We start from the raw sequence: 25,599 nt of genomic DNA, 5'->3' as shown, positions 1-25,599 counted from the left end.
TGAGAGTACTATGGCCTCTGCCTTGAGGTCTATATGACACATATGGTAGTGAATMAAAWAAAAWAWTATTGGTCACATATTTATTTAGCGGATGTTATTGCGGGTGTAGCGAAATTATTATGTTCCTTGCTCCAACTATGCAGTAATATCTAGCAATACAAGCAAATCTAACAAGTAAAATAATGGAATTAATTCAAATGTAAATATTAGGAGTAGCCAGAATATAAATAGAGTGCAACACTTTTTCCACATTTTCTTACGTTTACAGCCTTATTCTAAAATAGATTAAAACATTTTTCTACACACAAAGCCCCATAATGACAAAGCAAAACATTATTTTTTTAAATTAGCTAATTTATAAAATGAAAAATGAATAAAAATAAAAGTATTCAGACCCTTTACTCAGTACTTTGTTGAAGCACCTTTGGCAGCGATTACAGCCTGGAGTCTTCTTGGGTATGACTCTCCCATTCTTCTCTGCAGATCCTCTCAAGCTCAAGTCAGGTTGGATGGGGAGCGTCGCTGTACAGCTATTTTCAGGTCTCTCTAGAGATGTTCGATCGAATTCAAGTACGGGCTCTGGCTGGGCYACTCAAGGACATTCAGAGACTTGTCCCGAAGACACTCCTGCTTWGTCTTGGCTGTGTGCTTAGGGTCGTTGTCCTGTTGGAAGGTGAACCTTTGCCCCAGTCTGAGGTCCTGAGCGCTCTGKAGCAGGTTTCATCAGGGATTCCTCTGTACTTTGCTCCATTCATCTTTCCTTCGATCCTGACTAGTCTCCCAGTCCCTGCCGCTGAAAAACATCCCCACAGCATAATTCTGCCACCACTATGCTTCACCGTAGGGATGGTGCCAGGTTTCCTCCAGACAGACGTGACACTTGGCATTCAGGCTAAAGAGTTCAATCTTGGTTTCATCAGAACAAAGAATCTTGTTTCTCATTGTTTGAGAGTCCTTTAGGTGCCTTTTGGCAAACTCCAAGTGGGCTGTCATGTGCCTTTGACTGAGGAGTGGCATCCGCCTGGCCACTTTTCCATAAAGGCTTGATTAGTGGAGTGCTGCAGAGATGGTTGTCCTTCTGTAAGGTTCTCCCATCTCCACAGAGGAACTCTGGAGCTCTGTCAGAGTGACCATCAGGTTCTTGGTCACCTCCCTGACCAAGGCCCTTCTCCCCCGATTGCTCAGTTTGGCTGGGTGGACAGCTCTAGGAAGAGTCTTGGTTAATCCAAACTGCTTCCATTTAAGAATGATGGAAGCCACTGTGTTCTCTTCAAATGTTATTTGTCACATGCGCCAAATACAATAGGTGTAGACCTTACAGTGACGTATGGGTGTGAAAAATAACAAATAACTAAAGAGCAACAATAAAATAACAGTAACAAGGCTATATACAGGGGGTACCGGTACAGAGTCAATGTGCGGAGGCACAGGTTAGTCGAGTTAATATGTACAGTACCAGTCAAAAGTTTGGACACACCTACTCATTCAGGGGTTTTCTTTAGTTTTACTATTTTCTACATTTTAGAAAAAGAGATGGCAGAGTGAAGGAAAAGCAGTMAACAACTGCTCAGCATATGTGGGAACTCTTTCAAGATTATTGGAAAAGCATTCCAGGTAAAGCTGGTTGAGAGAATTCCAAGAGTGTGCAAAGCTGTCATCAAGGCAAAGGGTGGCTACTTTGAAGAATCTCAAATATAAATTATATTTGGATTTGTTGAACACTTTTTTGGTTACTTCTTCCATATGTGTTATTTCATAGTTTTGATGTCTTCACTATTATTCGACAATGTAGGAAATAGTAAAAATAAAGAAGAACCTTTGAATGAGTAGGTGTGTCCAAACTTTTGACTGGTACTGTACATGTAGGTAGAGGTAAAGTGACTATGCCTAGATAATAAACAGAGTGTAGCAGCAGCTACAGCAGCTAGTACGGGTAGCCATTTGATAAACTGTTCAGTAGTCTTATGGCTTGGGGGTTCAAGCTGTTTAGRAGCCTTTTGGACCTAGACTTGGTGCACWGGTACCGCTTGCCGTGAGGTAGTAGAGAAAACACTCTATGACTAGGGTGGCTGGAGTCTTCGGCAATTTTTAGGGCCTTCCTCTGACACTGCCTGGTATAGAGGTCCTGGATGGCAGGAAGCTTGGCCCCAGTGATGTACTGGGCCATACRCACTACCCTCTGTAGATCTGAGGACCCATGCCAAATCTTTTCCGTCTCCTGAGAAGGCATTGTCATGCCCTCTTCACAGCCACAACTGTCAGTAAGAGTGTCCATCATTGAGTCTTTGAATGAAGAGATGGAGATAAAACTGTCMAATTTTAGTGTTTTTTGCAGCTCGTTCCAGTCGCTAGCTGCAGCGAACTGAAAAGACGAGCGACCCAGGGATGTGTGTGCTTTGGGGACCTTTAACAGAATGTGACTGGCAGAACAGGTGTTGTATGTGGAGGATGAGGGCTGCAGTAGGAGAGGATCTGCAGAGAAGAATGGGAGAAACTCCCCAAATACAGATGTGCCAAGCTTGTAGCGTCATACCCAAGAAGACTCAAGGCTGTAATCGCTACCAAAGGTGCTTCAACAAAGTACTGAGTAAAGGGTCTGAATACTTAAGTAAATGTGATATCAGTTTTTATTTGTGATAAGTTTGAAAACATTTCTAAAAACCTGATATTTCTTTTTTTATTAATTCCATTATTTTACTTTTTAGATTTGCTTGTGTTGTTAGATATTACTGCACAGTTGGAGCTAGGAACATAATCATTTCGCTACACCCACAATAGCATCTGTTAAATATGTGTATGTGATCAATAACATTTGATTTGATTTGATTCACGGCCCCCGGGGCAAAATGAGTTTGACACCCCTGACGTAAAAGTCTATCAGGCCATTATCATTGTGTAATTGAAAGACACTCTGTCACTAGATTCTCGGGGATGTGCATCCGCCTTCAGTTTGACCTTCTCCTCATTGTCTAAGTTGTATTCACCTTGCTTATGATACCTGATATGACAATGGATAAATACTGTAAATATGTGCCATTCGTGGACAGGACAGGTGCACAGAGTTGGTGATCCTGAAACATCTCAAACCTTCTCAAAGATAGAAACAGGCACTGAGGCACACTGACCTGATGGCCATTACAATGGTCATGACTGTCAGAAACAGAAAGGACAGAACCACTGCTACCACAGTCACTGCTACTGTCCTGTTGTAGCCTTTTGCCTCCTTTGTCATCAGCAGGCTGAAAATGTGACACCGCATACCAGAGTATCCCAGTAGACATCTACACAGAAATACAGTAAACAGTGACTTGAGTCTAGAAATAACACATGCATGATATAACCACACACACAGGGGCATAGTCTAGCCAGCTATCTAAACTTGCAGTAATCATGGTCGAATTACAGACTGGGGGGAGGCCCATTGATTTTGTTAGTAACTCTCACTCAGATATCATATTCAAAACTGCWAAAAATTCTCTTCACCCAAATGGCAAAATATGTAGAATTTTGGGAAATTAGCTGTAAAACTGCACATTTTTCTCTCTGCCCCATGGGAAAATAAGTAGAAAACTCCACCCAAAAACAATATTTTGGTATTTGTTTCATTAGTCCATTGTTGATATYGTCACAAAATGTTTTGCTTGTCAGCAATCAAGTTTTCAAGATATGTAACTTTGAAAATACAGAAAGGATACCCTTATGCTGCGTTTTGCATCATACGGGGATGATTTCTGTATTTTGAACATTACATATTTTGAAAACTTGATCGCTGACAAGCAAAACATTTTGGGACTATGCCAACAATGGACAAATTAAACAAATAACAAAAGATCATTTTTGGGTGGATTTTTTCTTTAACAGGCAGCATAGAAATAGCACACATAGAACAGATCTACTGCTTTTTAGACTTGCTTTCAATGAGAATGACCCAAAAAGTAACATAATGAGGTATATTAAATTTTTTTACTCCGCTGTCAAGAGGGGGGCGCTAAAATGTTTTGCTCTGACTGCATGAGTAGGTATGGATGTCGTTACACAGACCCAAGAGCCACTGCGGCCCCTCATGATGAGTTCAGATTTTTTTGTGGCCCCCACCCCATCAAAGTTGCCCATTCCTGGTCTAGAGGGCTTATTGCATGTGTTAACTTCATGCAGGAGAGAGGCAGCTGTGATGATATTTTTTTGTTGATAATTGTGTAGCTGGGAGATTGATTAATTTCAGTTTGACCTTTCATGCCTACTTTTTTATCAAAACAGTTTTTAACTATGTATGTTGCTGGTTATTATTACAGTATAATAACTATTATAAATTGAAAATATTATGTTAAGTTTCAAACCATACAGTATGTAGWGCAGCAGTAGTAAGAACCTGACATAGGGGAATTGAGAAAAATACTAGGAAATATATTATGCAGTAGCAGAAAAAGAGTACAAAGTGGTTGTTTAATTGAATATATCCACATTAACAGTCACACTGGTATTCAGTACAGTATGAATGGTCATGGCCCTAAGACTGATTGGACTGTATCAGAGCAAGTGCCCCTCTGCAAGGCCCCCCTTAGCAGTGTACATTTGCCTATTTCTAAGTTAATAKTTGTCTATATCCTTTTCTCGAAAGGTACTAGAAATGAGCATTTAAAAATTTGGGGGCATACACCCAGACCCGAGTAGCAAAATGTGTCATCCCCCAATGTCAGAGTCACTCATAAACCCCTGCGCACACACAGATGCAATGATGGGTGTCTAACAAAATACAGATAATGCGCTAAATGAGGGGATGGGGCTCACATGCATGATGGCTCTCGTAGTTCTCTCAGGTATTGGCAGACCCCATGAATCAGTGTCTTATATTTCCTCTGACAGTGGTTCCTCTTCTTACCATTGCCCTTTCTCTTGCCCTCCCTTCTCCTGTCTGTGAAGGGAGCCACGGGCAGATCTTTCGGTTTGGTGGAAAATGCCACTGGAGATTAGCGGGAGAGGAAAGTAAAATAATGTACAATGTATTTATACAATATAATATACACAGAGCATACAAAACATTAAGAACACCTGCTCTTTCCATAACATAGACTGACCAGGTAAATCCAGGTGAAAGCTATGATCCCTTAATGATGTCACTTGTTAAATCCACTTCACTCAGTGTAGATGAGCGGGAGGAGACAGGCTAAAGAAGGATTTTTAAGCCTTGAGACAATTGAGACATGGATTGTGTATGTGTGTCATTCAGAGGGTGAATGGGCAAGACGAAAAATGTAAGCGCCTTTGAACAGGGTATGGTAGTAGGGGTATCAATGGTCCTCCAACCAAAGGACATCCAGCCAACTTGTCGAACGCTTTCGACACCTAGAGTCCATGCCCTGAAAAATTGAGTCTGTTCTGAGAGAAGGGGGGGAGGTGCAACTCAATATTAGAAAGGCGTTCTTTTTGCTTGGTATACTCAGTGTATATGGTCCATTTACATTGTAAATAGGTTTACTACTAAACTATGTGAATCTTTGCAAACAGTTTCCAGTTTCAGAGAGGCTGATGAATACGTACAGTATATATAAACTGTGGTAACCTACTGTACCTCTTGGAAAGTGCATTTCATAATCCCCAGACAGATGGTCATCTTCACCATGTTCATAATAGTATTCCTCCTTCTTGTCATATTCCACCTGTTCGTCTGTTATTTTGTTATCGTTGTGGAGGAGACTGTCCACAGATATCTGGGCAGGGACTTACCTTCGTGCCCGTCAATGGCATTGACAGAGGCACCACTGGATAGCCTGAAAGACACTGGAGACACACATGGGACTTTTATTTGAATACTATTAGGGAATAAGATTGAATGCAGCCACACAAGGTAATACCTCCCGAGTGACAGCAAAAATAGTCAGAGGAAACATATGCTCTGACTCCAGTTAATTTACATTTGAATACTAGAATATACACCTATTTTACAAGCATGTTATGTTTATATTTATCATATATTCCTAGAATATACAGTCGTGGCCAAAAGTTTTAAGAATGACACAGATATAAATGTTCACAAAGTCTGCTGCCTCAGTTTGTATGGTGGCAATTTGCATATACTCCAGAATGTTATGAAGAGTGATCAGATGAATTGCAATTAATTGCAAAGTCCCTCTTTGMCATGCAAATGAACTGAAACCGAAAAAACATTTCCACTGCATTTCAGCCCTGCCACAAAAGGACCAGCTGACATCATGTCAGTGATTCTCTCGTTAGCACAGGTGTGAGTGTTGATGAGGACAAAGCTGGAGATCACTCTGTCATGCTGATTGAGTTCGAAAAACAGACTGGAAGCTTCAAAAGGAGGGTGGTGCTTGGAATCATTGTTCTTYCTCTGTCAACCATGGTTACCTGCAAGGAAACACGTGCCGTCATCATTACTTTGCACAAAAAGGGCTTCACAGGCAAGGATATTGCTGCCAGTAAGATTGCACCTAAATCAACCTTTTATCGATCATCAAGAACTTCAAGGAGAGCGGTTCAATTGTTGTGAAGAAGGCTTCAGGGCGCCAAGAAAGTCCAGCAGAAGCACCAGGACCGTCTCCTAAAGTTGATTCAGCTGCGGATCGGGGCACCACCAGTACAGAGCTTGCTCAGGAATGGCAGCAGGCAGGTGTGAGTGCATCTGCACGCACAGTGAGGTGAAGACTTTAGGAGGATGGCCTGATGTCAAGAAGGGCAGCAAAGAAGCCACGTCTCTCCAGGAAAAACATCAGGGACAGACTGATATTCTGCAAAAGGTACAGGGATTGGACTGCTGAGGACTGGGGTAAAGTCATTTTCTCTGATGAATCCCCTTTCCGATTGTTTGGGGCATCCGGAAAAAAGCTTGTCCGGAGAAGACAAGGTGAGCGCTACCATCAGTCCTGTGTCATGCCAAAAGTAAAGCATCCTGAGACCATTCACGTGGTGTTGCTTCTCAGCCAAGAAGAGATGGGCTCACTCACAATTTTTCCTAAGAACACAGCAATGAATAAAGAATGCTACCAACACATCCTCCGAGAGCAACTTCTCCCAACCATCCAGGAACAGTTTGGTGATGAACAATGCCTTTTCCAGCATGATGGAACACCTTGCCATAAGGCAAAAGTGATAACTAATGGCTTGGGGAACAAAACATCGATATTTTGGTCCATGGCCAGGAAACTCCCCAGACCTAATCCCATTGAGAACTTGTGGTCAAATCCTCAAGAGGCGGGGACAAACAATAACCCACAAATTCTGACAAACTCCAAGCATTGATTATGCAAGAATGGGCTGCCATCAGTCAGGATGTGGCCAGAGTAATTGACAGCATGCCAGGGTGGATTGCAGAGGTCTTGAAAAAGAAGGGTCAACACTGCAAATATTGACTCTTTGCATCAACTTCATGTAATTGTCAATAAAAGCCTTTGACACTTATGAAATTCTTGTAATTATACTTCAGTATTCCAAAGTAACATCTGACAAAAATATCTAAAGACACTGAAGCAGCAAACTTTGTGGAAATTAATATTTGTGTCATTCTCAAAACTTTTGGCCACGACTGTACACCCATGATTCGCCTATACGTTATAACTATAGGCTGGGCTATATAATATAACCTACCCCCAAGATAAACAGACCGCTGCAACATTGTAACAGTCCCAACTCACTCACCTGATCTATGAAAAAGAAAAAGAAAAAGCACAAATCGTCGATATACAATGTTCATTGTTTTTTTTTTGAGCTACTGAAAACAAACTCAATGCACCATAAAACTTTTTAACTCAATTCCACAGCACCATGTATGTCCGGTAAAATGTTTCTATCTCCAGCAAAGGTGTCGCTGCTTCTCAGCTAGTGGCTTCTCTATCACRGTGCTTGGCACAGAATTTGGGAAAAGAACGGTTAATTCCCCAGTGACGCAATAACCCTATGGATGTTGCCGCCCAATGATTCATGGCCACACCTTTCAATAATAGAGGCAGAGCCTAAACTGTAAAGTATGAATTTCATGGCATATACACTACATATACAAAAGTATGTGGAYAGCTCTTGAAATTMGTGGATTCTGCAATTTCAGCCACACCAGTTGCTGACAGGTGTATAACTGCGAGCCAGGCCTAATCGACCTACCTCACTAATGCTCATGGTTGAATAGAAGCAARTCCCTGCAGCAATGTTAGAACATCTAGTGGAAAGCCATCCCAGAAGAATGGAGGCTGTTATAGAAGCAAAGTGGGAACCAACTCCATATTAATGTCAAAGAATTTGGAATGAGATGTTCGACGAGCAGATGTCCACATACTTTTGGTCATGTACTATATCATATAGGCCTATTCATTGAATGGACATTAAAATGTTACTTCTGACATTATGTAGCCTCCACTGTGATGAGAACATATGCTGCATTATCCTATAAAGGAATCCTTTACAGTAGACCTAATAGTCATGACGGATTMAAAAAAAACATTTGAAGACTTTAAATGAGGATGGAAGTTACTAGAATATTATCAAAATACATGGACCAGGATAATGTGTTTACTGAAAAGCAAGGCGAGCACATCAACAGGTTGGCACAAATACTGGTGCGCGTTCTGTAGGCCTTCGCTAGGTTTTCTACAACGCTCTGAGCTCGAGGTTCTGACAGGTGACAGGTGGTATGCACCTTTCACTACTGAATGGTGTTCCTTAACTCTTCAMCATTGCTTAAGATAACACCATAACTTGACACTAGGGTCCCCTGGAATGGATTAGCCTACAAAGCACAACAACTGAGGAAACTGCCAGCCAGTGCTAGAATGGAGCAGATATAGGGACAGCAGTTTTTYTTGCCAATTAAATCTAACAGTATGATGCCAATTGAGCATACTTTKTATTACAGTACTATCCTTTAGCTGCACCTGGGAAACCATTCCATGGAGTTTAATCCCACACAACTATAATGTGCCCCAAAATACACTGCTCAAAAAAATTAAGGGAGCACTTAAACAACACAATGTAACTCCAAGTCAATCACACTTCTGTGAAATCAAACTGTCCACTTAGGAAGCAACACTGATTGACAATAAATTTCACATGCTGTTGTGCAAATGGAATAGACACCCCCAATAAAGGAGTGGTTCTGCAGGTGGTGACCACAGACCACTTCTCAGTTCCTATGCTTCCTGGCTGATGTTTTGGTCACTTTTGAATGCTGGCGGTGCTTTCACTCTAGTGGTAGCATGAGACGGAGTCTACAACCCACACAAGTGGCTCAGGTAGTGCAGCTCATCCAGGATGGCACATCAATGCGAGCTGTGGCAAGAAGGTTTGCTGTGTCTGTCAGCGTAGTGTCCAGAGCATGGAGGCTCTACCAGGAGACAGGCCAGTACATCAGGAGACGTGGAGGAGGCCGTAGGAGGGCAACAACCCAGCAGCAGGACCGCTACCTCCGCCTTTGTGCAAGGAGGAGCACTGCCAGAGCCCTGCAAAATGACCTCCAGCAGGCCACAAATGTGCATGTGTCTGCTCAAACGGTCAGAAACAGACTCCATGAGGGTGGTGTGAGGGCCCGACGTCCACAGGTGGGGGTTGTGCTTACAGCCCAACACCGTGCAGGACGTTTGGCATTTGCCAGAGAACACCAAGATTGGCAAATTCGCCACTGGCGCCCTGTGCTCTTCACAGATGAAAGCAGGTTCACACTGAGCACATGTGACAGACGTGACAGTCTGGAGACGCCGTGGAGAACGTTCTGCTGCCTGCAACATCCTCCAGCATGACCGGTTTGGCGGTGGGTCAGTCATGGTGTGGGGTGGCATTTCTTTGGRGGGCCGCACAGCCCTCCATGGGCTCGCCAGCGGTAGCCTGACTGCCATTAGGTACCGAGATGAGATCCTCAGACCCCTTGTGAGACCATATGCTGGTGCGGTTGGCCCTGGGTTCCTCCTAAYGCAAGACCTCATGTGGCTGGAGTGTGTCAGCAGTTCCTGCAAGAGGAAGGCATTGATGCTATGGACTGGCCCGCCCATTCCCCAGACCTGAATCCAATTGAGCACATCTGGGACATCATCTCGCTCCATCCACCAACGCCACGTTGCACCACAGACTGTCCAGGAGTTGGCGGATGCTTTAGTCCAGGTCTGGGAGGAGATCCCTCAGGAGACCATCCGCCACCTCATCAGGAGCATGCCCAGGCGTTGTAGGGAGGTCATACAGGCACGTGGAGGCCACACACACTACTGAGCCTCATTTTGACTTGTTYTAAGGACATTACATCAAAGTTGGATCAGCCTGTAGTGTGGTTTTCCACTTTAATTTTGAGTGTGACTCCAAATCCAGACCTCCATGGGTTGATAAATTTGATTTCCATTGTTCATTTGTGTGATTTTGTTGTCAGCACATTCAACTATGTAAAGAAAAAAGTATTTAATAAGAATATTTCATTCATTCAGATCTAGGATGTGTTATTTTAGTGTTCCCTTTATTTTTTTGAGCAGTGTATATTGCTTTATAAGGATGAGACAAAAATAAAAATCAGTGAATAAATGTTTATTAATGATGCCCGTTAGCAGAATCAAAACAGTGAGCGGGGATGAGACATCTATTACAAGGTTTAAAACAGCAACCAAAAATAATATCCTGTTTATAAAAAGAAGCAAATTCAACATGCCCTTTTAACATTATAAAAATCCCTCTGGCTCTAACCAAGTTTATAGGAACCATGAAAAAGGAGCAGAACATTTTTGCAGACTCACGAGGAGTAATTACAAGCAGTCATGATTACCATATTTACAAAAGCACACGTGGCTTCACAAACAGCATCCAGTCATTCAGAGTTGAACTACATGTATAACCAGGGKGGAACCAAATCCTTCACCCTGTGCTGTCTCATTCAAAAAACCAAAAAACATAACATACTGGCTCCAATGATAAGGTTAAGAAAGGCCGTGGTAAAAACGTCTTCCCCTCCAGCTTTCATACATTAGAGCTATACCACTCCAATCTGTACAAAATCTGTAACCACCGCGAAAAAAAATTCTCGCCATCAGCGAAGAACCCCCTGGATCTCCTACATGCCCCATCCGGCTCCCATGCTCATGCTGCCATTCATGCCCACGGAGCCACGGCTGCTGCCATAGTAACTGCTGCTCATCCCGCTCTGATTACCTAACAGGAGAAAGAAATATCCACATTAGGACCGATGCAGGCTTACCTTCTCCAAAACAAACTATGCAACAAATACGCATGGATGCACATCACAATGGTAAAATGTAAACAAGATAGCAGACACGTCATTGAGACATGTTGACACAGCGGCACTACTGTAGATCGCAAAATAGTGTAGAAGACATTGGCTAACAAAATGTAAACCATTTTAGCTGGCTAGCTAATCTCCGTTAAACATAGGGCGAAACAATTGTTATTTAACAGTATTTAGTCACTGCAAATCTCTTTGCCAGCAAACATGACACCGTCTCAATAACAGGAAGGTGTCAATGTTTACATTGATGTTCTATGATGTCTCCACTTTCCTAGCGATATATTTTGGTAAGAGATGCAAATAGTGAACTGTGTAGGGCCAAGAGTTATTCTCATCTGATATGGAGTTTGAAAAATAAATAATAATAATAATAATAATAAGGCGTAATAATGTTAACTAGGGCTGTGGCGGTAATTACATTTTGTCAGCCAGAGACTGTCAAGCATTAATAGCTGGCCTCACAGTAATTGACCATTAATTAACAAAAACGTTTTGCATCTCCTGGCTTTCACGCATAGATCTGCGTCACTGGCATCTGGGCTAAGATTTTTGGTTTTGTTTCAAAGTCTAACAAATCCACTTAATACAGCCTACACCATCGCAAACACATTTTAGACAGGTCTAAAGAAGATGTGATCTAGTAGAACAGTATAACACTCTTGAGTTGTCCTTATGCTAGGCCTGATATGGATGTGGGYTACACTAGCTAATTTAGCAGACAMGATTTGCTTAGAATTCAKTGGCATTATTTTATAGTATATAGAATACAATTGAACGTCGCTGAATAAAATAGGATATTTYCTCCAAACGATTCCCAAGAAAGTGAGCACATGCGTCCATTTTGTGTYGCGCAGTTAACAGGTCTTCCTACAGTGCATTCGGAAAGTATTCAGACCTCAACYTTTTCCACATTTTGTTACATTACAGCCTTATTCTAAAATTGATTACATTGTATTCCCTCAATCTACACACAATACCTCATAAATGACTAAGCAAAAACAGGTTTAGAACTGTGCAAATTAAAAAAATAAACTGCTCACATTTACAAAAGTATTCAGACCYTTCACTCAGTACTTTTTTGAAGCACCTTTGGCAGAAATTACATCCTCAAGTCTTCTTGGGTTTGACACTACAAGCTTGGCACACCTGTATTTGGGGAGTTTCTCCCATTCTTCTCCGCAGATCCTCAAGCTGTGTCAGGTTGGATGGGGAGCGTTGCTGCACAGCTATTTTCCGGTCTCTCCAGAGATGTTGATCGGGTTCAAGTCCAGGCTCTGGCTGGGCCACTCAAGGACACCGGGACTTGTCCCAAAGCCACTCCTGCATTGGCTGTGTGCTTTGGGTCATTGTCCTGAAACTTCGCCCCAGTCTGAAGTCCTGAGTGCTCTGGAGCAGGTTTTCATCAAGGATCTCTCTGTACKTTGCTCTGTTCATCTTTCCCTCGATCCTGACTAGTCTCCCAGTCCCTGCTGCTGAAGAACATCTCCACAGCATGATGCTGCCACTGCGCTTCACCGTAGGGATGGTGCCAGGTTTCCTCCAAATGCGACGCTTGGCATCCAGGCCCAATAGTTCAATCTTGGATTCATCAGCCAGAGAATCTCATTTCTCATGGTCTGAGAGTCCTTTAGGTGCCTTTTGGCAAACTCCAAGCAGGCTGTCATGTGCCTTTTACTGAAGAATGGCTTCTGTCTGGCCACTCCACCATAAAGGCCTGATAGGTGGAGTGCTGCAGAGATGGTTGTACTTGTGGAAGGTTCTCCAATCTCCACAAAGGAACTCTGGAGCTCTGTCAGAGGGATCATCGGGGTCTTGGTCACCTCCCTGACCAAAGCCCTTCTCCCTCGATTACTCAGTTTGGTCAGGCGGCCAGCTCTAGGAAGGGTTTCGGTGGTTCTTGGGGACCTTCAATGCAGCAGAAATTKGTTGACTTTTTCAACACAATCTTGTCTCGGAGCTCTACGGACTATTCCTTCAACCTAATGGCTTGGTTTTTTCTCAGACATGCACCATCAACTATGGACCTTATATAGACAGGTGTGAGATTCAAAATCACGTCCAAKCAAATGAATTTACCACACATGGACTCCAAATAAGTTGAAGAAACATCAAGGACGATTAATGGAGTTCAATTTCGAGTCTCACAGCAAAAGGTCTTAATACTTACATAAAAAAAGGCTTATAATTCATTAGCAAAAATTCCTAAAAACCTGTTTTCGCCTTGTCATTGAGRAAAATATTTAATCTAATAGAGAATAAGGCTGTAACGTAACAAAATGTGGAAAGGGGTCTGAATACTTTCCAAATGCRCTGTAGGTCAACTTTTGTACTATGGGGATTGTGTCGAGGAACAGATCTGTGGATGGGTACCAAAAAACCTGAAAATAGCTGTGCAGCAACGCTCCCCATCCAACCTGACACAGTTTGAGGATCTGCAGAGAATAATAGGAGTAACWCCCCAAATACAGGTGTGCCAAGCTTGTAGCGTCAAACCCAAGAAGACTCGAGGCTGTAATCATTGCCAAAGCTGATTCAACATAGTACTGAGTAAAGTGTGAATACTTGTTTTTTTCTTTCATACATTTACAAATGTTAATGGTTTGTCATTATGAGATATTGTGTGTAGATTGAGGGAATACAATGTAATCAACTTTARAATAAAGCTGTAACGCAACAAAATGTGGRAAAAGTAAAGGGGTCTGAATGCACTGTATTCCACTGGTCAACTTATCCTTCTGTGCAAGAAATAAATRTTGCAARYATGCTCTGGGACAGTTGTGGGACGCAATAGATCCCAAATTAATACAACCAAAACGATTAGGCTATTTCTTCACGTAAGCCAGCAATGCGCACACGGCAGTAGGCTGTAAGCAACCAAAAAGCAATCAATTAGCTGGAAAACACWTCAAAGTGACCGCAGATGCAACTATGCATGTAATGCTTTATTATAAAGGTAAAGGTTTTTATGGTGAAAATGTTCTTCCCCAACTTGAACCTCACGTACTGCGTATGTATGCCAGTCGGGCTCTACACCGGTTGTAAAGCGGATTAATGTGCTTAATTTAAGACGTTATTTGGCCACTTTAGTTTTGAAACAAACCTTCTCCAAACATATAGGCCTATGGACTAGACTACATGATGCATGTGACTGATTTGAAAAAAAGCACAAGGCATGAGCTGTTTGCCTTAGTACACACAGTGGGCATCATTTAAAAGTGACAATACATAATTCACAAGTGATAGTCTGATGGGTGACATAAGCCTATTCTTAATTGTGTTGTCTTTACATGGATAAGAGCGTCTGCTAAATGACTTAAATGTAAAATGTAAATGTACATATGCTGCTAAATAATATGTGTGAAATTAGTTTTGATTTAGAATGGATCATTATCATGCACCTGTCAGGAACAGGGGCATGGAAAAAATATACATGTAATCTATGCACTTTAATAGCGAATGGAGGACGCTTTTCCCGTTGTTCATTTTCATACCAGMCAGRTAGSCTATACTCCTGTCTTAAAGCAAAGCAATGKGCTTAATATTAGGAAAGTTGATAAATAGGCCTAGCACAGAGGCTATCAAAACTGTACTCACGCAATTGCATAGCCTATAGAAATGTTGCGCATGTTATCGAAAACATTTGCATTGATGTCAGAGTGATTAGCAGGACAATAGAGTGCCGAGTACCAGGCAGTTAACCAGTTTGTGTAGGCTACTAATGACCATCAGCAGCAGAGCTTGGAGAAGCCTAGTTACCGTGACTAAACAGTCACATGGAATTTGACTGCGGTCATGACTCGTGACCGCCGGTGTGGCAGTAATAAGGTCACCGTAACAGCCCTAGTAACAACCCTCCTGTGACAGGCAGCAGAGAGCTGACACTTACTGTAATCATTGTACCCCCCCATGCTGGACTGGCTGCTGTAACCACCCGTGTAACCAGCGCTCATCTGCTGGCTGCCTCCATAGGAAGATTGGTTGGCTGTGGAAAATAGAACTCTCAAATAAAATAACTTAACAATATGGTGTTCGTCCAATTAATGCCAAATTCTGCACAAAGAACTCTACCCCCGTTGGCCCAGAATATCCACTTTTATACCTTAATCTATCCCCAGCTGAAAATACTCACCTACAGCGCTCATCTGGCCACCATAGCCTCCATTACTGCCCCCTGCTGTTGAGTTGAGGAACAACTCAACATAACGGTGCTCTGATAAGGAAGAGCGAGAGGGCAGAGTTACATCAAACTTCTTAATTGGATTAAGAAGCAATGCAACTATCCAGACAGGAAGGGTAAATAAAGTAAAATCATGTAAAGGGCGATGACACATCAAATTACTGCCGACTCACGCATGTTGGCTTTATCCTTTGACATAGCTGCCACAGCATCCTCATGTGTGGCAAACTCCACATCAGCCTCTCCAGTCATCCTTCCATCTGGACCAACCTCGATGTGCACACGCACTGGGTTCAATGGCGAGAAAAACTACATGGGAGGAAATTGAWACAATTAGCATTTCCAGTCAGTAATTGTTCACCTTTCCATCAGTGACCGTCAACAGATGACTGTATATTATGTAACTAGTTCTGGTGCTCACACTGTAGACATCAGTCTCTGTTGCCCGGTAAGGAAGCCCCCTCATGTGCACACAGTGTCCAGTCGTACTCTGAAAACTTGAACCACCATCGCCATAACGATCTGAACCTATAGTCATTAGGAAAGTCGACAGAGGTAGAAAGCTTACAAATTGTTTCACCTACGAAAACATTAGAAATACACAAACTCAAAATAACTCMAGTATGCTTTCTACCAGGGATTGAAACCCAAATTATTTTTCAATCGTTTCATTCTGTACAGAACCACAATTTTCCCCCCCCACTGTTCCCAACCAGCAAAATAAAGTTTTGAACCGGTTGAGCTAGCTAGCAAGCTTGTGTGCAGACCGGTACCAGAAATAAAAACATTGTATCCTTAACTTGCATTGAAGTTCGTCCAGTAATCTCAAACTAATTAAAAAATCTCTCCCCATCTTCTGAATCAAGCTTGTACAGTAGCCTATGCTTCGGAGGGGCAGTTAGCCAGCACAGGCACAAGTTTGTGTGAGAGTGAGGGCTTTGCATAGGTACTTTGTTGCATTTTGTTGAGGGACTAGAAAAAGTGTCTAGAAGGTAACATTTAGTTTTTAACTGGTTCCTACGCTTCTTTAAATAATGGTTCTGTTTCAGAACAATATGGATCACTTCCGTTCCTGGTTACGTTTCTTGTCCTTTAAAAACATTCTGGTCTTGTTCCCTGAACAGGTTCAAACCCTTGCATTCTAATATCCAATGCGTTCCTCAAAAAACATTTTAAGTTTCCCCTTGCTGCTATGTCCCATCACCACTCACCTGAGATTTCCAAAGAAGATAGAACAGAAACCAGAAAAAAAGTGTAGGAGAAGGATGGAAGGGACAAAGTACTTTATTCTCACATAGCCTTTATTCTCACCAGCCTCACCTCCGCCGTAGCCCCCACGGCGCATCCTGTCAAAGGAGCCTCCGCGGCTCATGCCATTGTAGCCACGGCCGCCACCACCACCACCAGGCCTGTCGTAGGGGCCTGGTCTCTGCATGCCACCCATCGTTTTGCGTGGGGGATCGTAATTTGTCCGCACCTCTGCATCGCTGCTCTTGAATATCTCAATATACCTACAGGCACACAGACAAGCATTAGGCCAGGGTCCTGGACCCAAAAGGTTTAACAGCTACTGAGGAGAATACTGTACATGGAGCAAAAAAATAAATATCTGCCAGTACTAAGGACATAGGTCTGTAGCATGTTCGTCCTGTTGCTCACAGCCATGCATGTCAATCATAGTATCTATAAGCTAATTGATGCCTCTGAAACTATGTATTTTTACTGACTGAACATCGATGTCTCTTAAATGTTAGGGTTAATGATAAACATAGCCCCTGGAACGATAAAGCTATTTTSCTGTTGATGCCTTAAATAAACTAGCACTGAGAAGTCAACAAAAAAAACATAGAGAATAAAACAGAGAATTACACTTGTCAGTGTAGAAATGCCACCATTGACCCCAGACAACCAAAGCTTTCCTTGTGACTGCAGGATCCATGGTCCAAGGAAGACTGGGTCTCAGTTACACATTGTGTGACATGAGAGTCTGTGGATTAGTGCTGAGTGAAAAATTGTAACTTCTAGGGGGGGGGGGACACCATGATATCAAGGTGCATTTTTAAAAAGAGCGATGCCACATTTAAATTACATCCAAAATTAGCATATTGGATTGGTGTGTAGATCAAAAGCATGTGTTTTTATCCGACCCAGTTTAGTGAAATATTGTGAATTCTTTACCTACCAAAAGTGTTTACTGACCACCTTGAGTGGAAGTCAATCGAAAACTCAAAAAAAMCAAGTCCAGGACAATCACTCAGCACTAAAGTATTTTTTGGCAAAAAATAAGCGAATCTCTGAATTCGACGAGGCTATGGTTGATGATCTCAAATGGATACATGTATGAATGTCCTTGTTGAATGTGTAGGTTCTTGACATGTGTCATTACGACAGAAGACGATTGTGGCAACAGATGAATACCATAAGAAAAGCAGCTTAGCCAGCCAACCATCCATCCCCACCTGTGCCCTATTCTTTCCTTGTGTTTCTTTAGAGCCTTTTCAGCTATATCCTGTGAAGCAAACTGCACGAAGGCCTCCCCCGTACTCCTCCCCTGGAAGTCCACCGGCAATGTTATCCCATTTGGCACGATTTCCAACCCTTCAACCCAAGGACAGATAACCCCAGCGGGGGACATATTAAATGACATGCCCATTCAGTGTTGCTCTTTTTCTGCTAAAACAAAATGAAAACACATCAGACACGAGAACCCTATAAAAAGAAAAGCCKTATGAACAGCGAACCAGATGGGTGTCACCATTTTGATCATTAACTTACTTTTTTTGTACTTCATTCTGGGAACATAAAWGAATTAAAGGGATCCATAGAATATTCGGGATATTAAGTTATTATACCAGTTTCAGGTGATGCTACCGCTGAATGTACGACAGTCTGAATTTAAAGTAACTGCCCAGTGTTTCCAGTTATATATAACTAATTACAATATGAGTGAAATAKCCTTCCTTTATGTAAAAATAAATACATTTTGTGTTGAATGGTGTGGGCATAACAACAGCAAAATTGTGTGGGTGTATACCGGTCAATAAAAATAAGTAAACAACTGATTGGCCAGCTCAGCCAGTGAGCCAATGCGACGTCTCGGCCAAAAACATATGAGGAAATCGCAAGCATTTACAAAACGGTCTGTTTGATAGACAAGTTTGAAGTGGGGTTTTTGGAAGTGTTTTTTAAACTCATGTATGCTTTGGCCACAAAAAATGAACACAAGCTTTTAAAAGTGAGATTCTCACTGGACAGTTACTTTAAGATGAATCCAAAACAGAAGTATCCATCTTTAATCTAATCTGTCTCAGCTCTTTTTGACTATCATGGTGAAGTAGGTTTCTATCAAAGAGTTCAGATGCCAATTCAATGTCAAGAGACCTTTGAGATTAGAATTTTCCCTCAGCCAAATCTTGAACTACAGGCAGTGTATTTTCAAAGTCATGTTGATATCAACTACGGGTGATTATCTTAAAGCATGTGTCACATGAAGCAATCGGATGCAATATATGTGGCGTGCAAAACAAGTTGCATCTGTGTTGCTCAGTGTCAGCCTGCAAAAATGGCCTGCATCTTGGTTGCATTGCATGAAATAAAAATCTATCCTATTGTACTTAATGTCCAATCAGTGAGCAGAAAAACGTTTACATGACTTGTCATATCGTTCCATTCGCAACGCCGACCCAGTTGTCATGTCAACAGCTGTCAGTGCTGCTACAATCCGCAAATGAYTGGCAGTCAATAAAATGCAATTTTAATAGTGAATCCAAACTGTTTTGTCCAGTTTCAAATGTAATTGTCCAACATGAACTGCACTAGCTAGCTAATCTCGTTTCCAGCTTGGTTAGCTAGCTAGCGTGGTAAAACATGGTTAGCAAATAGGCTACATTTTGGCTAGCTAGCTAAATTGAACAGCAAGCATTGTCTATATCGTTAACGTTATAATTACCAACCAGTTGGATAAACATATMATTTATGAAACCATGATGTATGACAAGATTGGATGTTGCATGCAATTTCAATTGCRTTTGYTTTGCTTAATGTGACACAGGCTTAAGAATTAATCAGAGTGGAGGGAAAAAGGGCACCAAACACACCTGAGAAGAACTGGACAATCTCCTCCTTGCTACAGCCGAAGGGAAGGCCACGCAGCCGCACAAGCCCATCCCCCTCAGTCTCTGGGCAGTTTGGACCGGTGTGCTTCATGACCCAGTCCATCTCCACATTGTTCGATTTGAATACTGAAGGAAAAAAATGAATGTGAGGATTCTTTGGCATCTAATCCTCCCAGAACATGATGTTGGCACAATCACCTTAACTTCTTGACGCTAGGAGGCAGAATTTTTATGTTTGGAAAAATAACGTTCCCAATGTAAACAGCCTATTTCAGGCCCAGATGCTAGAATATGCATATAATTGACAGATTGGGATAGAAAACACTCTAAAGTTTCCAAAACTGTCAAAATATTGTCTGTGAGTATAACCTGTCTCTTATACACATCTAGATGTGTATAAGAGACAGCCACAAAGGGCACCAAACACACCTGAGAAGAACTGGACAATCTCCTCCTTGCTACAGCCGAAGGGAAGGCCACGCAGCCGCACAAGCCCATCCCCCTCAGTCTCTGGGCAGTTTGGACCGGTGTGCTTCATGACCCAGTCCATCTCCACATTGTTCGATTTGAATACTGAAGGAAAAAAATGAATGTGAGGATTCTTTGGCATCTAATCCTCTCCCAGAACATGTTGGCACAATCACCTTAAAAAGACAAGTCACTATTGGAACAGGGAGACAAAACCTTATTAATACCTTCCACATATCTGTGACCCAGGGTCTCTCGGTCTTTCTTGACTGCAATCTTCAGGTCGTCCTCCGACTCCAGCTCTACGAAGGCCTCTCCGCTTGGCCTGCCCTCACGAGTGTAGGTGAAATGGATGCTTGTGCCGTTGTTTGCAACTTTACAATCTGGAATATTTKATACCAATTTAGTCACCTGTAAATAGGTCAGACTTCCTTACAGGCTCATTTTCATTTAACATTATAAGTAGCCAGGTTCTTACCAGAGAAAAATCTTGACACTTCATCCACAGCGCAAGACCAGGGAAGGCCACGAATACGCACCACAAATCCCTCTCCATCTGCCATGGTTGGTTGATGGTCRGTCAGCCCTTTGAGACAGAATCTACAAGTTACTATACAGTCATCTAGATAGGCCAATATTTAATGAAAATTACCATATTCCAGATGACCATGTAGTTAAAGGTTGTAGCTAAATATAAATTGGCCAGCTGGCAAGAGTGCCAGACTTTGTTCTCCTTAGTAGTCTGTGGTTCAGCAAACGGGTCAGGACTGCACCAYCTGGGTAGCCAAAAGGCCGGCAGATGGTGATACACAACATCCCGAACTAGCAKTAGACACTGTAGCATGGTGGTGGAAAGAAAGTATGCATTGTCTCCCCTATGTTTTCCCGCCTTCTCACCATTATATCGAGTTAATGAGGAAATCGACRGMTTTCAAATKACATTTTATTTGTCACATACACGTTTAGCATATGTTATCGCGGGTGTTGCGAAATGCTTGTATTTGCAGCCTGAATGGAGAATGTTTTATGTACGAACCGGTCCACTGGGGATAATAGCCGGTTGTATACATTACCTTTGGATGATAAGATAAAACGACTCAATATCGCCACCTGCCGGGATTTGGCTTTTAGATGTAAAGCCAGCGCGCATCACTCAATATCTTCAAAGCAGAACTCGAGAAACGCAGAATCTGAATCAATTTAAATTTGGGAAAGACTAGGTACTACGTTTAGAAAATGAAACAATTTATTCAACACTTTCATCAATGGCATAGCCATTTGAGTTGCTAACTAAACAGTAACATTTCATTATTTTAATGGGCTGGCCTAAAAAAAAAACAGCAACTAGGCGGCTCGCGAACATTTTAATGAATGAGTATAGTTAGGGAGTTAATATTACCAGTTGTTAGGCTCTGATATTATTMTCTTGGACGCATGTTATCTAAACTATAAAGTATGTAAGTGCCTGAATCATAATTTACGAAACCAGCAACAATAGTTTGCAATCATTCTTAACTAGTCTTAAACACGTTACTGGCTAGTTAGACAAAGCATGCTATCGGCACGCAGACAAACACGTCGCAGGCCTCAAGGCTTATCCAGTAATCGACGTCAGTCTACAATTAGAAAACTCAAGTATAAATACTTGAATCATGAATAATTACAAATGCATTAACTTAGCCAACCTTTCATGTTTAATATAATGCAACCAAAATGAAAATACCTTGATTTCTCTTTTCTGATTAAGTGGGTGTTCGGCGATAGCTGCTGTCTTGACTTGCGTTCCACTTCTGCACCAGAGCGCATGCGACGTCCACCACCGGAAACGCAAAGCCTACTTCTTTTTTTGGGTTGGCATCCAATATTTTGCATTACCGCCCCCAGCTGGACTATAATAYAAATCCATCATACATTGTGATTCAAAAGGGGAAAAGGAGAAAAAAATAACAATTACACAAAAATACACCCTTCCAACTAACCCTACACTCATTCCACTACCTTGACCTTATCTGCTCCTGCGCCATGCCAATGGCCTGGGAGGACTGGACACCAACACTCAACACACCCTGTAACTCTTCTGAAGTCAAATCTCGAATACCAAAATACTTCTCTGCAGCTGCCAGAGATCTACATTCCATTTCTGAGGTACAGTTGATAACCATTGCCATGAACGCTAAGAAGCCAACCTTATTGAAGTATATATCACTCATTGGCCTATCCCTCTGTGCTGGCACAGATCTACTATTCACATGGATCCTCTCATGATCCCTCACACTTGACCCATCCTCCTCTACTTTCTTCACTGCCTCAGTATACGACACCTTCTGCACAACTACTCTAGCCACCTCAACCTGCCTCTCTCGCACCGGACACTTCCGATCCCCAGCAACATGGGCACCCCTTCAGCTGACAAGCACAACTTTATCCACTGAAACTACACAATCCTCTATCCCATGCCCTCCTACGCACTTCCCTCATCTAGGAATCTCCCTCCTACGAACTGCTGCAGACATGACCATAAACGTTGCACCTGAAACAGCTCAGTAGACTCTGCACAAAAGCTCTAACAGGATAACTGATATATCCTAACACGACGTTGTCAGGTAAAGGCTGACTCAAAAGGACTGTCAGTGCCTCCTCAGTTTCACCACACTCACCACCGGGTCTGCGTTACACCAAAAGGAAAGCAATCTTCAACTTCAATTGCTTAATTTCCCCACTCAACTGCACCCAACTCCTTTCCCACCCACCCAGAAACCACAAATGGATCCGCCAAAAGGCAAGGATCCACTTTCTTCAAAAATCTCACTCCTACTTGACCAGATTGTTCTTTATCATGCCCATTGATGGCAGGCATCGGGTTCCGAGCTCTTCACCACACATTCCACCTGACTTAACTCGCCCTCATTCACTTTCATTTCACCTCCAGAACTCGGTCTGGCGCACTAGTCACTCTGTTGGCGCTTGACACCAATCTTCCCTCGACACCCMATCTCCATTTTTATCTATCTCAAATTCAAATCCAAACTCTGCTTTCCTCATTCTCTTCRACATCTTCTYCCCAACTCCATCTCATAATCATCCTGCTCACCYCGGAAACATGTCTTCTCTGGGCGCCGACATTTTGAGAGCATGAGCAGTGGCCACACAGAAAAAAAAGTATTCTCAAATTCCTCTCCTCACTACTTAGTTAAACGCGGAAGAGCGTTGAATAGCCTATGCAAACCATTTAATTGGGGTTTCCACTAGATAGCGTAGCCAAGGTCAAACTTGGCTAGGCTCTATCGTAAAAACGTATGTAAACAAAAATGTGCTATTTGGTCTTAATTTAAGGTTAGGGTTTACGCATAAGGTTGAGTGTGGTTAAGGTTAGGGTTAAAGTTTAGTTTAAAATCAAATTTTAAGAAGATAAATAGTAGTAATAGACAGGGTTTATTACTTTGTGGCTATGGTAACTACCAACCCAAAGATTGTGCTGTATCGCCTTAGTGGAAACCAAGACTGTTCTTAGGGCAGGKCTGCCGGTTTCAACCAGCAGAAGTGACTTTTCGTACCAGGTTAGGAGGAGCTGGTTCTAGCCTTTTAGGGGCCCTAAGTGAGATTTGGTTGGGGAGCCCCCCCACCTCTCTGAAAAACATGATCACATGWTGACTGAATTGCTCATCGCAAAGTTTTAACCAAGACTTTGAACAAAACTTTTTAAATATCTGGTGTGAATACCCATTGTTGTCTTAGTTAGCATTTACAGGTAAATATYACAAGTTGAAATGTCTTTCCTACCCTACCGGCTACCGATGTAGTTCTATTCTGTAAGCTGCTCCATGCAACAACCAGTTGAGATCTGCTAGCTTTTGYGGCCTTATTCTGCAGAAATTTACAAGGCGTTATACGTGCCTATATCTAGATGTAATATTCAACTAACAACTGATAAGGCAATGCCGCAATTGAGTGATTATTGGAAGAATCAAACCATTCATGCAACGAGAACTGGAAGCACCAACTKCTAGGGGAGCAACCTGGTCTCAGAGCATTTCGTATTATTCTGTACGTAAGTYCGAGCCACTCTATTTAGTAATATGCAGTATGTTACGTTTCGTCTGGTTACACAAGACAGATGATTACTTAAGGCAAAAAACAAAAGGAGGATGGTTGGTCGGTGTATAACGCATACATCTAGCAACCCAAAGGTTGCGAGTTTGAATCTCATCACTGACAACTATAGAATTTTAGATAATTAGCAACTTTTTAACTACTTATAACTTTGTAGCTACTTTGCAACAACTTAGCATGTTAGCTAACCCTTCTCCGAACCGTAACTTGAACCCTTTTAGCTAACCCTAACACTTTAGCCTAACTCTGTCCCACCCTGATTTGTTTCACATGTCTTGTGCCTGTCTCCACCCCCCACCAGGTGTCTACCATTTTTCCCCATTATCTCCTGTTTATCTATACCTGTGTTTTCTGTTTGTCTGTTGCCAGTTCATCTTGTCTTGTCAGGTTGTACCAGCGTGTTTACCGGTTTCCTGTTCTCAAGTTTTGCTTCTGGTCTTCCCGGTTCTGACCTTTCTGCCTGTCCTGACCCTGCCTGCCGTCCTGTACCTGCCTGACTCTGATCTGGTTATGAACCTYTGCCTGCCCCCTGTGTTATAATGAATATCTGAGATTTGAACTATCCRCATCTGGGTCTTACCCTGAGCCGTGATAAACTCATAAACTTCACCCTAACCCCTAGCCTAGCTAGCGTTAGTGCAATGACTAGCCTAGCGTTAGTGCAATGACTGGAAGTCTATGGTATCTACTAGCATGCTAGCAGTTACCATAGACATCCACTCATTGCACTAACGCTAGTTAGCAACTTCCTTGAAACTGCATACAGAGACATAAAAATGGTATCGACAAGTTCATCTGACTCTGGGGAAGTAGATTGCCAAAATCCTGAAATATCCCTTTAAGCAATTTTAGCAGCACCAAATCACAACATCCAACCTCTTACCTTCCATTCCATCCCCTAGACTACACTARCTAGTCACTCCACATAAGCTTCAAATCAACCTTCTTTTTCTGTGGAGTTTAACGGCAGTTGGCATCCAACATGTTTGTCATGGATCCCCCGGTACTGCTGCTCATTCCGTTCACCAGCTCCGGAGGTCTAGGTCACCGGCCTTCTAGGCGTCACTGAACTGGATTCATTACCACCAGCCCCGGACTGTCTTGTCTCATTACGCACACCTGGTTYCCATTCCCCCTGATTAGTATGTGTATATATGTGCCCTCTGTTCTCCATTGTCCTTGTCGGTTATTGTTACCATGTCCGTTGGCCCTGTGAGTACCTGTGCTATTGTATCGGCGTCCATGATACGTGTTATTGTGCACTTGTTTTACGGGTCTCGTCCCCGTGTATTCTTTAAAGTTTTACACCTCGCTCTTTTGTTTTGGTGGAGAAAATAAAACCCCCTATTACGTATTCCTGCTCTTTTCTCCAATCATTAGACAACGTGACAGAATAACCGACCTCCAAAAATARAGACAGCAGAACGACTTAGCTGTCGACCATCGTAGAAACAGTCCAGCATCAAGAGGACTGTCTCTCCAGACTCGGCAGCACCATGGACAACGTG

At 42.4% G+C, this 25,599-nt stretch overlaps 1 protein-coding gene and 1 pseudogene across 3 annotated transcripts; both read right to left on the bottom strand.

The window, feature by feature from the left end:
* Positions 1 to 2,877: 2,877 nt before the first annotated feature.
* Positions 2,878 to 9,074, bottom strand: LOC111979942 (proheparin-binding EGF-like growth factor; annotated as a pseudogene).
* A 1,419-nt stretch (positions 9,075 to 10,493) lies between these two features.
* Positions 10,494 to 21,838, bottom strand: hnrnph1l (heterogeneous nuclear ribonucleoprotein H1, like). Of its 3 annotated transcripts, XM_024011449.2 has the most exons (11): positions 21,705 to 21,838; positions 20,460 to 20,567; positions 20,209 to 20,364; positions 19,943 to 20,086; positions 17,858 to 17,996; positions 16,710 to 16,909; positions 15,820 to 15,926; positions 15,572 to 15,707; positions 15,351 to 15,431; positions 15,108 to 15,203; positions 10,494 to 11,127 (listed from the first exon to the last, which is right to left on the bottom strand). In XM_024011449.2, the coding sequence occupies exons 2-11, from the start codon at positions 20,542 to 20,544 to the stop codon at positions 11,030 to 11,032; spliced, it is 1,242 nt and encodes a 413-aa protein (XP_023867217.1). In that variant the 5' UTR covers positions 20,545 to 20,567; positions 21,705 to 21,838; the 3' UTR covers positions 10,494 to 11,029. The 3 variants fall into 3 exon arrangements, with proteins under 3 accessions (XP_023867217.1, XP_023867222.1, XP_070305364.1); XM_024011454.2 differs by lacking the exons at positions 19,943 to 20,086; positions 20,209 to 20,364; positions 20,460 to 20,567; positions 21,705 to 21,838 and adding an exon at positions 19,496 to 19,643; XM_070449263.1 differs by lacking the exons at positions 19,943 to 20,086; positions 20,209 to 20,364; positions 20,460 to 20,567; positions 21,705 to 21,838 and adding an exon at positions 19,496 to 19,643 and having other exon boundaries at positions 16,719 to 16,909.
* Positions 21,839 to 25,599: the final 3,761 nt, after the last annotated feature.

The sequence above is a fragment of the Salvelinus sp. IW2-2015 genome, linkage group LG20, assembly GCF_002910315.2.
Source record: "Salvelinus sp. IW2-2015 linkage group LG20, ASM291031v2, whole genome shotgun sequence".
NCBI classification, from domain to species: domain Eukaryota; kingdom Metazoa; phylum Chordata; class Actinopteri; order Salmoniformes; family Salmonidae; genus Salvelinus; species Salvelinus sp. IW2-2015.
Note: the sequence above shows the minus strand (reverse complement) of the source record. Positions and strands in the feature narration are given on the sequence as shown.

Excerpts from the sequence above, each read along its gene's own strand:
- hnrnph1l (XM_024011449.2), bottom strand. The coding sequence starts at position 20,544 with ATGGCAGATGGAGAGGGATTTGTGGTGCGTATTCGTGGCCTTCCCTGG. Across the intron at positions 15,204-15,350 it reads TGGCCAGATGAGCGCTGTAG|CCAACCAATCTTCCTATGGA; the intron begins GTGAGTATTTTC and ends TATTTTCCACAG. Across the intron at positions 11,128-15,107 it reads GGGGGGGTACAATGATTACA|GTAATCAGAGCGGGATGAGC; the intron begins GTAAGTGTCAGC and ends TTCTCCTGTTAG.